This window comes from Terrapene carolina, unplaced genomic scaffold (assembly GCF_002925995.2).
Source record: "Terrapene carolina triunguis isolate 2854851 unplaced genomic scaffold, T_m_triunguis-2.0 Scaffold67, whole genome shotgun sequence".
NCBI lineage: Eukaryota > Metazoa > Chordata > Testudines > Emydidae > Terrapene > Terrapene triunguis.
The window spans coordinates 8,894,925-8,909,408 of record NW_020664418.1 but is presented as its reverse complement, the minus strand read 5'-3'; the positions used below and the strand labels follow the sequence as shown (position 1 = coordinate 8,909,408).

General features: G+C 54.2%; 1 protein-coding gene across 50 annotated transcripts in view; it reads right to left on the bottom strand.

The window, feature by feature from the left end:
* Positions 1-14,484, bottom strand: part of CELF6 (CUGBP Elav-like family member 6) — a 211,276-nt gene that overhangs the window by 67,675 nt on the left and 129,117 nt on the right. For 25 of the 50 annotated variants that reach the window (XM_026648515.1, XM_026648514.1, XM_026648534.1 and 22 more), the window contains exon 4: positions 3,204-3,209. The exons of the other annotated variants lie outside the window; for them this stretch is intronic. In XM_026648515.1, the coding sequence (XP_026504300.1) occupies positions 3,204-3,209 (6 nt within the window). The remainder of the gene's footprint in view (positions 1-3,203; positions 3,210-14,484) is intronic. 50 annotated transcript variants of the gene reach the window in all.

Genomic DNA, 14,484 nt, shown 5'->3' with positions numbered 1-14,484 from the left:
CTGGAGGCCTGGGAATGGAAGCAAGGCTGGCCGTTGTGAGGGAGAGATGGAGAAAGCAAAGGCTGGAGGTCTGGGAATGGAAGCAAGGCTGGCCGTTGTGAGGGAGAGACGGAGAAAGCCAGCCAGGCCACGCACTGCATGGAGACAAGAGCTAAATGTTAATCACTGAGACGGAAAATGCAGCAGTTGCACACAGCTGCCTCCAAACACGTTGTGAAATTAGCAGTGGGCCAAGTCATCTGCTGGCGTAAATCAGCACAGCTCCACTCACGTCAGTGGCGCTATGCTGGGCTGACAGCAGTGGAGTTACTGCAGATTTACACTGGAGTGCCGAGGAGCAGTGTTTGACCTCCTGGGGATGGCCAGCTCTCTACACTGACGTCACTTCATTACTTACCCCTGGTTAATAGGGCTGTGAGATCGGAATCAGGCCCCGGGCATTTACACCTTTGTAACTCAGGAGTTATGGCTAGGAAGCCAATGGCGGCACAGAGGGAAGACGGATCTCTGGGTCATTACACAATCGTGAGACCATACGGCCCTAGAAAGTTTAAGGCTCCACTGGGTGTCTGTGCATTCCATTGGGATACCTGGACTGGAAATATATTGACTGAGCCTGATCCTCAGCTGGTGGCAATCTGTGCTGTCAATGGAGCTCTGCCGATTTACGTCTGTGGAGGATCTGGCCCGTATTTTCCATTGGGAAAGGGCAGAGAAAGAGCGACAGGAATGACAGGGGAGCAGCCTGGAGAGAGAAACCAGCCACCCAGCTGGAGAAGAGCTCAACAAATTGCAGCTTGATGGTTTTGGCACCCCTCACGGGGAATGGGAGAGGGGCACCCTCATGGAAATGCACAGTCCAGGAACAGCCCACCTCCCCATCACACTCGCCCACTTGCAGCTGTCAGGAGGGGAAGGAGAACCAATAACCTAGGCACTGTTAGCACATCTGAAGTAAGGTTTGTGATCGAGGTGAGATCTCCATTTGTCTCCCCGATGCCCTCCATACCTGCCTGCCATGGATCTTGAGATTCCCCTGGGCAGGAGAACAAACAGATCGCATTTAGATAACAGCCATTTCCTATCAGGTATTAGCAGAATCAATCAGTTGGGCTCCTCACCGCGAGACACACGACCCAATCAAAGAGAGACAAGGCCAAGAAGAGGAGCAGAGGGGGTGAGATTAGGGCATGACTCTCTGCAGCTTTGCTTCCCTCAGCTCCCCAGAGCTAATTGCCTGGTCAGGGATTGCCTGGGAACCTGGCACCTTTCATGGGGACTGGCAGTAGGAAAAATGCAGGTTGCCCACTTTGGTGCCCCCTCTGCCCACCAGCAAACTCAGGCCTGGCACTTTGCCAGGAAGTGGCGTAGCCAAATCAGCAGGTGGTGCTCTTCCTTCTAAGATTCTCTTTGATTCAGAGCTCTGTGGGGCAGGGAGTGTGTCTTCAGGGCGTGTTTGTACAGCACCTCGCACACTGGGGAGCAGATCAGCACCATCGCATAATCAATATTCCAAGTAAGAAATAACAAGCCCTGACCCAATGCCCCAGCCTGGGGCTAAGGGGCCGGAGCTGTTGTCTACCAGATGAGATGTAACACTGAGATTCTGACCCTTGGGGCCCTTAATCACTCCCAAGTCACTTTTTGCACAAGACGCAGTCCCCATGCACCGGTCCAGTCCTGCTAATTACACTTGGCCTCCCCAAAAGCCACCCCCACACCTGCAGTTTCAATTGGAAAAATTATTTTCCCTTCTAATCCTAAAAATCCCAACCCTGCTCTGTACCATGGTGGGTGCAGCAGGATCGTCGGTTCCCACCCCAGAGGTAGCTGCATTTCAATGCTGGGGGATGACCCCACTTACATAGAGCGAGACTTTCGGAAGCTGGCCTGCGTGTGTGCACCTGCAGACTGCTGCTGTAATTACGGTCCCATGGCCCTCTAAAGGCCGGACCCCAGACGCAGGAATGCCACCCTCAGCATAGCCTGATCTACAGCCCTGTGTCACTACGGGGCAGACCCAAGAGTGATCGCTGGGTCCAGCCGCTCCCTGGGAGAGCTGTGCTCTTGGGGTGGGAGCTGGCATGCATCACTCTGCGGTGACCTCTCTTGCTGAGCAAGGGTGGAGCATTGCTGGAGCCTATGGGGGCCTTCGCTGGAGGCTAGGTACCGTGCTCGGGTGAAGGGAGGGGAACGCTCTAAATCCACTCACCCATATATACTGTGCTCCTCACAGCCACAGCTGAGCATCGAGGGGTCCCTGCCCCACGTGCCTGCCCTGCATCTCCCTGCAGCTGCTGCTGTGGTCCAGGGCACAGAGAACCTCCCCTGTTCTATGTGAATAAGGTCAGCACTATCTGGCGTCTCCAGCGCATCCAACTGGCCAAAGTGCTGCCCGCACGCCCCCTGGCACCGCATCTTGGGTGAAGCTTGGACTGGCCTCTCCAGGGCCTGTGTTCACTCTGGCAGATGCAAAGCCCTACCTTGGCTCATGGAGGGGCCCCGCAGGCCGCCCACTCGGCGTCAGTTCCATGCCTTCCCTTCCTGTGTGCAATCCCCCCCCCCCCATCCGCTTGGCAATGCCAACCACACTCTTCAATGCCAAGCTCTTCTCTACTAATTAATGAGGGGGTTCAGACGTGAAAGTGCGCTGGTATGGCGTACCAGTAAGAAGTGGCTGCCAGTACGAGCCCGCTTTAACGTCGCTGCCCCTTTTGCCCCCCCCATCAGTGGTAGGGACCCTAATGGCAGGGCCGCTGACGGGGGGTACGGGGGAGGTAAAAGGGGCAGCTGCCCCGGGGCCCAGCGATTTAAAAGGGCCCAGGGCTCCTGGCCACCGCCACCACTACTGTGGCAGCAGCCGGAGCCCCAGGCCCTTTAAATTGTCACCGGAGCCCTGGGCAGCACAGGCCGGGCAGTGCAGAAGGGCTGGCTGGGGGAGGCTGAACCCCAGCCCCACCCCTTCTGCCCAAGGCCCCGCCCCTTCCGGGGGCCTGGAGCTGGGCCCCCGTACCAGTAAGTCTTTAATGTTATTTTACCCCTGGGTTGGATTAACCAACAGACCTAGGAACAGACGCAGGAAGCCAGAGGGATAGACAGCAAGCTGTGTAACGCAGCTGGCCAGCCCAGCCCCTGCTGGGAGTGGGAGCAGCTGGTGGGGGACGGACCTGGCTGGGCAAAGCAGAGGGCCCTGGCCTGTGAACAACAGGCTCCCCTTCCGCGGCTCTCCCACAAACACACGGGGGAGCCGGGAGCTGTTCCAGGAGCCTCCATTGGCTGTGCAGACAGAGCTGGACCCAGCAGCCAGCCCTGCCTCTCCCACACAAAGCCAGTCCTCACCTATCCCAACTCCGCCTTCGCCCACAGCTAGGGCCGGTGCAAGGAAGTTTCACACCCTAGGCGAAACTTCCACCTTGCGTCCCCACCCCCAGCCCTGCAGCAGCTCCCCGCCCTCTCCCCCGCCCTGAGGCGCCCCCCCCCCCCGCAGCAGCTTCCCCTCCCTGGGGAGCCGTGCGGCAGCTCCCCACCCCAGCTCACCTCTGCTCTGCCTCCTCCCCGAGCACACCACCCCCGCTCTAATTCTCCTCCCCTCCCAGGCTTGTGGCGCCAAACAGCTGATTGGCGCTGCAAGCCTGGGAGGCGGGAGAAGTGGAGCGGCAACTGCGTGCTCGGGGAGAGGGCGTAGGAATGCTGTAAAAAAAAATTGGGGGCACCGCTTTTTGGTGTCCCCAAATCTTGGCGCCCTAGGCAACTGCCTAGTTTGCCTTAATGGTAGCACCAGCCCTGATTGGGGGCACCGCTTTTTGGTGCCCCCAAATCTTGGCGCCCTAGGCAACCGCCTAGTTTGCCTTAATGGTAGCACCGGCCCTGCCCACAGCGCAAAGCAAACCAGGAGCACCAGGCAGATCCCAGCCTGACCTGCGAATGCTGCATCCTTCTCAGCACTCCAGGTTGGGAAGCCACGCGGCAGCACTAAGGGCTCTGTCTTCGCTGCACTGGTAACTCGAGTGACTGGCCCCCAGGTCTGAACAATTCAGGCAATTGTGGAAGAAACTGGAGGAGTAGCAATGTTCCAGTGATTTGTCTGTTTCCGAGAGGTGGGGTTCAGCCCAAGTTAAAACAGAGCCTGGTTTCTAATCTCCACCCCCCCCGCCCAAGCTGGGTCAGCTAGCCCAGGCTTAAGGCCCCTCCAAACCTAGGTTAGAGGTTTTTCTGTGTGGATGGTAGGGGGGTTGGACTAAAACCTGGATAAGAGCCTGGGTTAACTGTGCAGTGAAGACAGACCCTAAGCAGAGTTCAGAGACCCCTCTTGTTCTTTGGGTCATTTCTATAGACCCCGATTGCATTTAGCCCTATTAAACTCTACCGGGCTTCTCCATAAGGGTTGATTTCTCCAGTTCTCAGGATTGGGAGAAAATATCCATTAGCACTGGGGATGTCGGGGATTTTCTCCTTTCAGTTCTCTGCTGGCACAAAACCTCCAGCGGATAAAAACCAAAACAACTCCCCCCCTGGAAATAAACATGGATATTCCGCGTCAAACTTTGCAACAAACACCAGGCTCACACCCTTCTGTGCCTCCTGGGAATCTCTTGCAACCATCGCCATGGGACTTGTGTGTACTAGTGAGTCCCGGGAAATGGCAGGGCCACCGGCCATGCTAGCTGCTCTAGAGAGAGGCTGCACTCTGGCCCTACCAGGTCAGCAGAGCGAAAAACTGGGCTGTACAGATCCACCACCCAGCAACTTTCTCCAAAGCAAGAATGTAATGGGCCACGCGTCATGCCAGAGCTCCATCAACGGAGGAAAGGCTAGGCCAATGGCTTGGCACCTAGTGTAAGGAAGTGGGGTTTTCCCCTTGCTATGCTGTATATGTGAGTCTTACTGTTTTGCATGAATACTATGTGTGCTTCAGTTTCCCTGTGGTGGGCATAAGGGTGTGTGACTTTTGCTGAGACCCTCGTGGGGCTGGTGAGGCTGCTTTAGCTGCCTGCACATAAGCTATGGACGGTGCCCTTCGTAACCTGAGAACCAGGAGGGGGATGCGACCAAGTGACACTATGCGACCAAGTGACACTTTTTGCTGGGGAAGCAGGACAAAAAGACCGGAGGAGGAGCAATGTGTGTGTCGAAGGCCAGGCAGCAGGGTTGAGTTCAGTCTGCTGTGGGGGACTCAAGGAGCGGGGAGTCCAGGACATCTGACCCGGGGTTTCCCCAAGACGGACTTGGCTGAAAGTCACTGATTTCTGTTCTAACAAGTTCTGTTCTACGCTGTGTTCCTGTCGACTAATAAACCTTTTGTTTTACACGCAAGCTGAGAGTCACGGCTGACGGTGGGGTTGGGGTGCAGGGCCCTTTGGCTGCCCCAGGAGTCCCGCCCAGGCAGACTCACTGTGGGAAGCACACAGTGTGAAAAGGGGTGCTGAATGTGCCGAGGTCAGGCTCAGGGAGGCTGAAGCTGTGTAAGCTTCTTGCCCTGGCGACAGTGTAGAGAGGAGGCACGCTACACCAGAGTCCTGACTGGATTCATACAGAGCAGTTCCAGAGCATCGGCCCAGTGAGGGTGGGAGGGAGAGAGAGAACTGAAAAGGCAAAAATCTCACTGTTTGGGGTGGGGTGGGGGTTCATAGAAAACTGGAACATTTAGAAAAAACATGAAAATTTTCCTCCAAGCCGATCATTTTCAGATTAGGCTATTTTTTTGGTCACAAGAGTTTCTACTGAGACACTGGGACCAGGTCTGCTTGGGAGTTCGGGAGCCTGGAGTCTAGTCCGCTATGGCTGAGAACTATCATCGCATGAAGGGCAACTGACAACTCCAGGCCTTCAGCCTCACCAGACGTCCTAGGCCTAGGAGACAGACACAGCATCACCCACTCCTGCCAGCTCTTCTCTACCTGAGGGACTTCTCTGGCACCTCACAATCTTTAATGTATTTCCCTTAGCAAGACCCGGGGAGGCAGGGCAGCGCGAGAATCCCCATAGTACAGATGGGAAACTGAGGCACAGAGCAACCAAGTGAGTTGTCCAAGGCAGAGACCGGAATGGAAGTGGGGGTCCCCAAGTAGCAGGCTGGCACCCAAACCACTGGCCTAGGCTTCCTCTCCGGCCATCTCTTGTCCTTTACTCCCTCATTCTGGGTCCCACGCACACTGGCAATGCTCCCACCCACCTGCAAGGGGTGGGAGCCCCGTTCTGCTCCATGAGGGTAGCAAGTGAGCCAACCCCACGCTCAGGCCTGTCCATGCTGCCGGGTGAGTGACAGCCTGCCACTTGGAGTAATCGTGTGTGATGCGGAGAAGGGAACGGGCTCACCAATCACTGGGGAACCAGGCCAAGGCCAAGTTCTTATTGATTCCCGGGCCGTTTATCTCTGCATTTGCTGGGCATCTCAGACGATAATCACAGCTCCCTGACATTTCGGGAAGAGGAATGGGTCTAATGGCAGGCTGGAGGGACAAAGGTGCCCTGCTCCAGCTTGCTACCCCATGGCGTTTAAGATTCAAGACACATCCATCCGCATGCACCCTGCAACAGCACTGGCCTCTCGCTAGGCAAGAGAGAACTCCCCAGTGAGCGTTTCAATGGCGAGAAAGCACTCAGAATTCAGCTAGAGTGTTCACTTTAAAGTTAGCTGCAGTTCCACAAAGTACCTTCAAAAGAATTTGGTTTGGCTCTTCATTTATCTCAGAGACGAGGGAACTGGACTGGATGAAAGCAAACCAGAGACTGAGCGGCAACAAACTCCTGCTGGTGCTGGGGAAGTTCGAGTCACATCTAGCGCCAAAATTTGGACCTGGTCTCTATTGCTATAATGGGCCCAACCAAAACACGGCCGTCCGTCCCTGGTTTTACCTCTTGGGCCTGACTCACATAAGAACTTGCTAGCTTTTCCCCTGCAAAGCCTGGACTCTGGCTCTCAGGTTTTGCTTATTTCAGGTTTTAAAACACTAACCCAGGAACCAATCCCTGCAACAAACCCCAGTGTCAACTCTGTCCACATATCTATTCAAAGGACACTATCATAGGACCTAACCACATCAGCCACACCGTCAGGGGCTCGTTCACCTGCTCATCTACCAATGTGATATATGCCATCATGTGCCAGCAATGTCCCTCTGCCATATACATTGGCCAAACCGGACAGTCTCTATGCAGAAGAATAAATGGACACAAATCAGACATCAAGAATTGTAACATTCAAAAACCAGTAGGAGAGCACTTCAATCTCCCTGGACACTCAATAACAGACTTAACAGTGGCAATTCTTCAACAAAAACCCTTCAAAAACAGACTTCAACGAGAAACTGCAGAACTGGAATTAATTTGCAAACTGGACACCATTAAATTAGGCCTGAATAAAGACTGGGAGTGGATGGGTCACCTCAAAAAGTAATTTTCGCTCTTCTTATACTCACACCTTCTTGTCAACAGTTGGAAATGGGCGACATCCACCTTGATTGCATTGGCCTCGTTAGCACTACAAAAATAATCAACTGTTGAGAATAGGCCACTTCCACCTTAATTGAATTGGCCTCATTAGCACTGAACCCTCACTTGGTAAGGCAACTCCCATCTTTTCATGTGCTGTAATATTTATACTGCTTACTGTATTTTTCACTCCATGCATCTGATGAAGTGGATTTTAGCCCACAAAAGCTTATACCCAAATAAATTTGTTAGTCTCTAAGGTGCCACAAGGACTCCTCATCGTTTTTGCTGATACAGGCTAAAACGGCTACCCCTCTGAAACTTGTCTAATGTCTCACATGCTGTGATGAGGATCCTCATTCTAGCCTTCCAGCACACAAGGAAAGGGAACGTGGCCACCATTCCTGTCATTCAGAGCCGCAGCCTGCAGGTGTTTTGTAATACTCCATGTGGGTGCCCAAGAGGTGGGCTGCTATGGACTTGAGCCAATCACGGCACCTCCCCATTCTCCACCTCTGAGCAGATATTGGCCTAAGCTCCCAAATCCAGACCCAGTTTCAAAGCAGATCCTTCCCAAAGCCTGGGGAGTCTGGATCTGGAAATGGGTTTGGCCTCTCTCTGTCTTCTCCACACATGTCCCCCATGCCTTTCCTGGGCAGCCCTGTATCAGCAGACAGCCACCAGCAAGGCTCCAGGCAGGATGCTGGCTCGTGGGTGCTGCTGGGGCTCACAGATTTATCTGAGGAGGAAGGCTGCAGTACCTAAGCAAGGCTACCAACAGCTTGTATCCACCACCCAGGGAGTCACCTGAAGCCCTAACGACAGATCCCAGCATTGGCCACAGCTGCCAGCTCAGCCACCTCCAAGACCCATCAACTCCTTATGGCAAGAATTCACCCACAGGGCATCGGCTTTCACTCTAGAGCAGGGGTTGGCAACCTTTCAGAAGGGGTGTGCCGAGTCTTCATTTATTCACTCTAATTTAAGGTTTCGCGTGCCGGTAATACATTTTAACGTTTTTAGACGGTCTCTTTCTCTAAGTCTATAATATATAACTAAACTATGGTTGTATGTAAAGTAAATAAGGTTTTTAAAATGTTTAAGAAGCTTCATTTAAAATTAAATTAAAATGCAGAGCCCCCCGAACCGGTGGCCAGGACCCGGGCAGTGTGAGTGCCACTGAAAATCAGCTCGCGTGCCGCCTTCGGCACACGTGCCATAGCTTGCCTACCCCTGCTCTAGAGCCACAGGTTCAAATCTAGGTCAGGTTACAACCCACGAAAAATGAATTAGAGGGGAAGAGGGTCAGCATAGGCGCCAATCAGAGATCACTGCACAGATCTTTCTTTAGCAATCTCTGCTCTGGGGAGATCCTAGACTGGGATGGCAGGGGGCTGCAGGCAGGACTGAGGGGCAGCAGCAGGGCTGGGTGAGGAACCCAGGATGGGGAAGGTGGGGGTGGGGGTGGGGGGCTGTGGCAGAGAGCCCAGTACAGAAGCAGCAGCCAGAGATGAAGGCCAGCTGAGGCATGTCAGCAGAGAGGGGTGGGGCTGGATCCCTCAGTAGCCGTCTACACTGGGTTTGGCTCTAAGTGCTTTAGACCCTCACATTCCTGAAAAGAACAGTCCCAAACAACAGTCGGTTGTCTGTCAGAAGGGCGGGGCAGGCCAGGCCTGGAGTGCCCCCACTGGCCAAGCACAGCTCAGCAGCCCCCTATCTCAGTTTCCCCTTAAGAACTGCACCCCGCCCCAGAAGGTGGAAGACAAACTTCCCCTGTTGGGGTGCTACTTTATTAAGTCCAAATAAACTTGAAATAAAGTCTTCTGCCCATACCCAAAATGCTCTCCCTGTAATCTCTGCCCTTGGGTAGGACAATGGGGGAAATTTCTGTAGCATTTTTGTGAGTTTTAGGTGTGCCTCAGTTTCCCCTGTATTTTAAATGGCTCCTTGGAGGGGGGCGGCAGGGAAGGACTAAGTTGCTCCCAGGGCAGGGTAAGAGAGATCGGAGGAGGAGTGTCACCCAGCCGTCGGAGCCTGAATGGGCCCATAAAGCACTTGCCAAGGCCGACCCCATAGTGATGGAAAAGCCAAGAAGACAACAGAAAACCCAGTCACCCAGGACACTGCGTCTCAGCAGGGAAGGTGGCTTGTGACACTATGCCCAATATTCTTCATAGAGATAGTGTTATGAATATGGCATAACTAAGATATGTTTTATGCAAGATGGATCATGTGAGGTACCATTGGAAAGGGCATGATGTACTGCCTATGATTATCCTATTTGTATGCAAGTATCATTTCTGTATCTGAAGTTAGGAATAGTGACTATGTAACAATTACAGCTGTGTTTACACCTGGGGAACGCCCACCAGGCAATGCAAGCAGCCTGGATGGGCCATTAGGGAGAACAATAGGACTCTGAAGATGCTAATCTCCCTCCTTCCTGAGAAGCTTCCTGGGATGCTGGTGTGACACTGCAGGGTCATGTGATCATGTATTTTTCCACTAATAGTGGGTGGGGAGCAAAATGGGGAACAAAGGATTCCCGCCATATGCAAATCCTACTTAAGGCAGGGAAGTGAGTTAATCAGGGAACTTTTCTTCACTGAATCCCCGCCCAGGATGACTGCTGGAAACATCTAAGAAACAAGGGGCAGGGGGGAAAGGGGGAGGAGGAGGAGAAGAAGAACTGAGCCCAGGCTGGAAAAGGTGTCTGGCCTGTGAAAAAAATGCCTAAAACAACATTTAGGGTGAAAAATTACTACTTGTAACCACTTTCTTTAGTGTACTGAGCTTAGTTTGCATGGTTGTTTTATTTGCTTAGTAACCTACTGTGATTTGTTTGCTAGCCTTACTTATAAGGGTTAAGATTTAGTCATGGGCATTTTTAGTAAAAGTCACGGACAGGTCACGGACAATAAACAAAAATTAACGGCCCCGTGACCTGTCCATGACTTGTACTATATACCCCTCACTAAATCTATGGTGTTCTGCGAGACTCTGGGGGGCGCAGCTGCTGCTCTGAAAGGGGGGCTCTGGGGCACCAGCTGGTGCTGGGGGGGCTCCTGTTGGTGCTGGGGGGCCTCCAAGGGCGGCCTTGGGGTCAGTCGCCCCTGCCAGCTGCAGAAGTCACGGAGGTCCCAGAAAGTCACGGAATCCATTACCTCTGTGACAGACTCGCAGCCTTACTTATAATCACTTAAAATCTATCCTTTGTAGTTAATAAATGTGTTTTGTTTTCTTTAAACCAGTTTATGCAATTCATAATGTGGGTGGGGGAAGCTGTGTATATCTTCCTCCACATTGAGGGAGGGGGTGATTTTCATGAGCTTACACTGTACAGATTTCTGTGCAGCAGAAGACAATACAATTTTAGGTTTGCACCCCAGAGGGGGTGTGCACTTGAGAACTGGGCAATCCGCTAGCTAATTCTTCCCACGCAGAGCTGATCTCAGTGTCTGTCTTTCTACAGCTGGGCGTGTCCCTACCTGTGTGTGCTAGGGGAGGCTTGAGGGCCTGGCAGAGCAGGACAGGGTGAGGGAGCCCAGGCTGGTGGAACAGGACGGCTCAGTGGGACTCCAGTACATCAGATGGCAGCCTGGAGGGGGGGGGGGGCACGCAACCCATCACAGTGGGCACAGCCCCAGGTGGAGAGCAAAGGGCTTGGAGGTGTATGGGGGTGGTACAAGGGTTGGGGGCTCTCACCTGCAAACTGACTAAGGAGGCCAGGCTGTTAGGGAGGCAGAGCCCGAACATGGGTTCACTACAGCTTGGCTACGCCCCCTCCATGGAGCCCGCTGGAACCCCCATTCCCCTGGGCCAGCCACAGGACAATTAGCTTCTGGAGTCTGTTGACTAATCCACAGTTACCTTGTTGTGCAAAGGTTGCCACTGTTCTGAGGGGGCCCAGGTTAACACCCTCACCCCTACCCCTGCAGGGGTCTGCCTGGGCTGGATTTGCTGCAAGGAGCCACAGATTGCTGGTGCCAAAGGCCTGGCCTCAGAGTTGCTCCAGTGGGTCCTTGGGGCCTGGCCCCCTAACAGGGTCACCCACAGGAGACTGGTGATAGGCTAGGGCAGAAAGCAGAGGCTGGGGCTTGCACAGCCCTCTGTTCCTGGGGCTGCAGGTTTAAGCCCTCAGCAGCTCTCTGTGCCCACCTCCCCTGAGCTCCCTGGAGTGAGGCCAACAGCCCTGCTCTGCCCAGGAGACAGCATTTATACAGCCTTCCTCCTAGCCCTTGTCCTGATTGGCTGGGAGAGAGGGGTGCCCTGCCCCACCCACTCTACAGGGCTGCTGGGCCCAGCCCCTTAAAGGAACAGTAGCCTCGCTATATTCCCCTAGGACCATCTTCCTCTCTCCTAGCACCTGCCTCTGCCCCTCCCTAGGTCTTTGTCTGCTCTAAAAGTTTCAGGACTTAAAGGGACACACCATGGAACAGGAGTTGACTGACCACTAGTCCTTACTACCCTTAAGGAGCTGTCTCTGTGTTACAGTGCTGCATAAACAGGCCAGGTCCTTGTCCCAGGGATCTGATGGCTCCTTTACCAGATATCTTTGTTCAGCAAGGCAGCTGCCTGGCGTGTGGTGCCTCGCGGTGCAGTGGGCACGTGCCCCTGGAAGGACCAGCAGGGAGTCCCTGAGATTGCTGCATCCATGTGGCTTGTTTGGGAACTTTCTGGCCAATCCTGGATTCTTTCCAGTGAGGTGCCCCCTTGGTAGGGGCTGTGGGGCCTGAGAGATGGGTTGGGTGTGAGGGGCTGGGTTTAGGGGCACTGGGAACCAGGACAAGCAGTGGGACACACAGGGTGTGGGGAGCTGGATAGTGTTGGGGTTTTGCACAGAGGATTTGATGAGATGGGTTCTGGGATGGGAGTGCTGGGCTAGGGGGCAGCGGATGGTGCATGTGTGGAGATGGGGTGTGGGGCATGGAGCGTCAGGCTATGGGGGGTAATGCACGGGGATAGGGAGATAGGGGGTCAGGGTACAGAGAGGGTGCAATGAAGACACCCAAAATACGGACAAGAACTTGAGGCAGGTGCACACACCCATCTGTGTGCCTGGCCTGCATGCGTATGCGCAGGGAGGGGGAGCACAGCCCCACCCCACAGGGTGGTATGAACAACTGGGATCCGCTCACATGGATCTGTGTGTGGAGAAAGGGCCATAACCCAGGAGTTCTCCATTCGTTCACCACCCAGCACAGCAAAGCCTGCCGGGGGCGAGTTCTTTGGGTGCTGCTGCACTAGCCAATGAGACGATAGCACTACAGACAATACACGTCTCTTCTCCCCAGCAGCATCTGGCCCCGACCCCCTGGATACTTGCCGGCCTTTTCACGAAGGCAAAGAGCACAGGAGGCTGGGGCCGGGACCTGTGAGTGCCAAAGCAGGTATGCGATTGTGCGGTGTGCTTGGATGAGTGTGTGCATGTGTGTGGGGATTTGGGTGTCTGCTTGTGTCGGTAAATGTGTACGCGTGGATCCATCGGCGTGGCAAGCCTGTCTGTGTAAAAGCATGTATGCAAAGTCTGCAGCTGGGTGTTTTGGGGGGGTTTACGGCGAGATGGCATGTGTGTGTGCGTGTGTGTGTGTGTGTGTGTAAGGGACAGTACTCTCCTCTCCTGTCCCTGCCCTCTCCAATGCCCACCTGTACCCGCAAGGCCCGGCACAGGTGGGCGCTGAGCAGGCTGGGCAGGGGCTGCCTGCTCCCCATGGAGCCTTTGCTTTCCTCTCCCTGCCAATTCCCAGCCCAGCCTGCTAAATGGCCCCATTTGTCACACCGAAGGCCCAGCTCCGGTGTGTCTGCTCACTGGCCTGGCAGCTCCACAGCGCTGCCCCCTTGTCCCCTCCCCACACGCTGGCCGGTAATGGATGGGGTGCAGTGGCACTCGTGTAATTTGCAGGCAGTTGCTGGAGCCCTGGCAGTGGTGCCTGCAGCTTCCCTGTACATCACCCCCGGGCCTGGGCAGGTGATGGGGGCTTAGCGGGGCAGAGCTCTGCCCATGGCTCTCCCTCTCCTATGGCCTGGAATCTAGCCTTGGGGGAGGGGAGCTAAACACTGGTGTCAGCTGGAGGGTGCCCAGCCTTTGCACTGAGAGACGCAAAACAAAGAACAAGAGCACTTCCCAAGGGTCTCCTGGCACCCACAGCCCCCTGGGGGGCAGGGCTAGCAGGATAGTCCCTGCTCTACAGAGGGGAAACTGAGGTAGGGTGGTGATGTTGAGTCTGAACTTTTGATGAGCTTAAACTTAACCCAGACTTGATGTTTCTGTCTGAACTTTTAATCAAAGCTCTGACCTGCGAACTACTCATGACACCCCCCTCTCCTTAAGTAGCCATCTCCCCTTTTGTCTTTTTGAATTTACATTTTAACCTGTTTTATCCTGTAGAATCTTGATTGATTATGCATGACCATTATGATCTGTTAATCACTTTGTTTACTTCTGTGTATAAATATTGATGCTCACCTCTAATAAACTTGCCACACTTACTCTAAAGCCTTTTAAGCTAAGGATAGTGTGAGCCCGTTGATCAATGAATTGGTGTCTGGTCTCTGACAGATTGTGAGCCCCATACCAACTCCGCACGAACTCGGGTGCTGGAGAGGTGAGTAAGGACTTGCTTTTTACCTAACAGTGACATAAGATCCATGGCCCTGGGCCCTGTGACTCAGTGTAATAGAGAGCCTGTGGAGACCCCGGGTCACGGCCGGCGGAGCCACGTGAACAGGATGTGCTGGGGAATGCCACTCGGGCACCTCCCCTTCAGTCAGCACATTCTGAACCAGCATCTTGCAGCGAAGAGAGACCATCAACGCTCCAGCAAACCCAGACCTCATCTCCCCAACCTCTGCCCCCTCTCCCCCCCAGCCTCATCTAACTTCTACCTCCTCCCTCCTCTGCCCAGGTCTCCACCTAAGCTTCCAGCCCCTCCCTCATGTGCTTGGATCTCCTCCAGCCTCTGCTTCCTCCTTACCCCATCTGGTCCCCCCCCCCCCAGAGCCTCTCTCCCCTCCCTCCCCTGCCATCCCAATGCACCAGGGCCCTTAAACTGG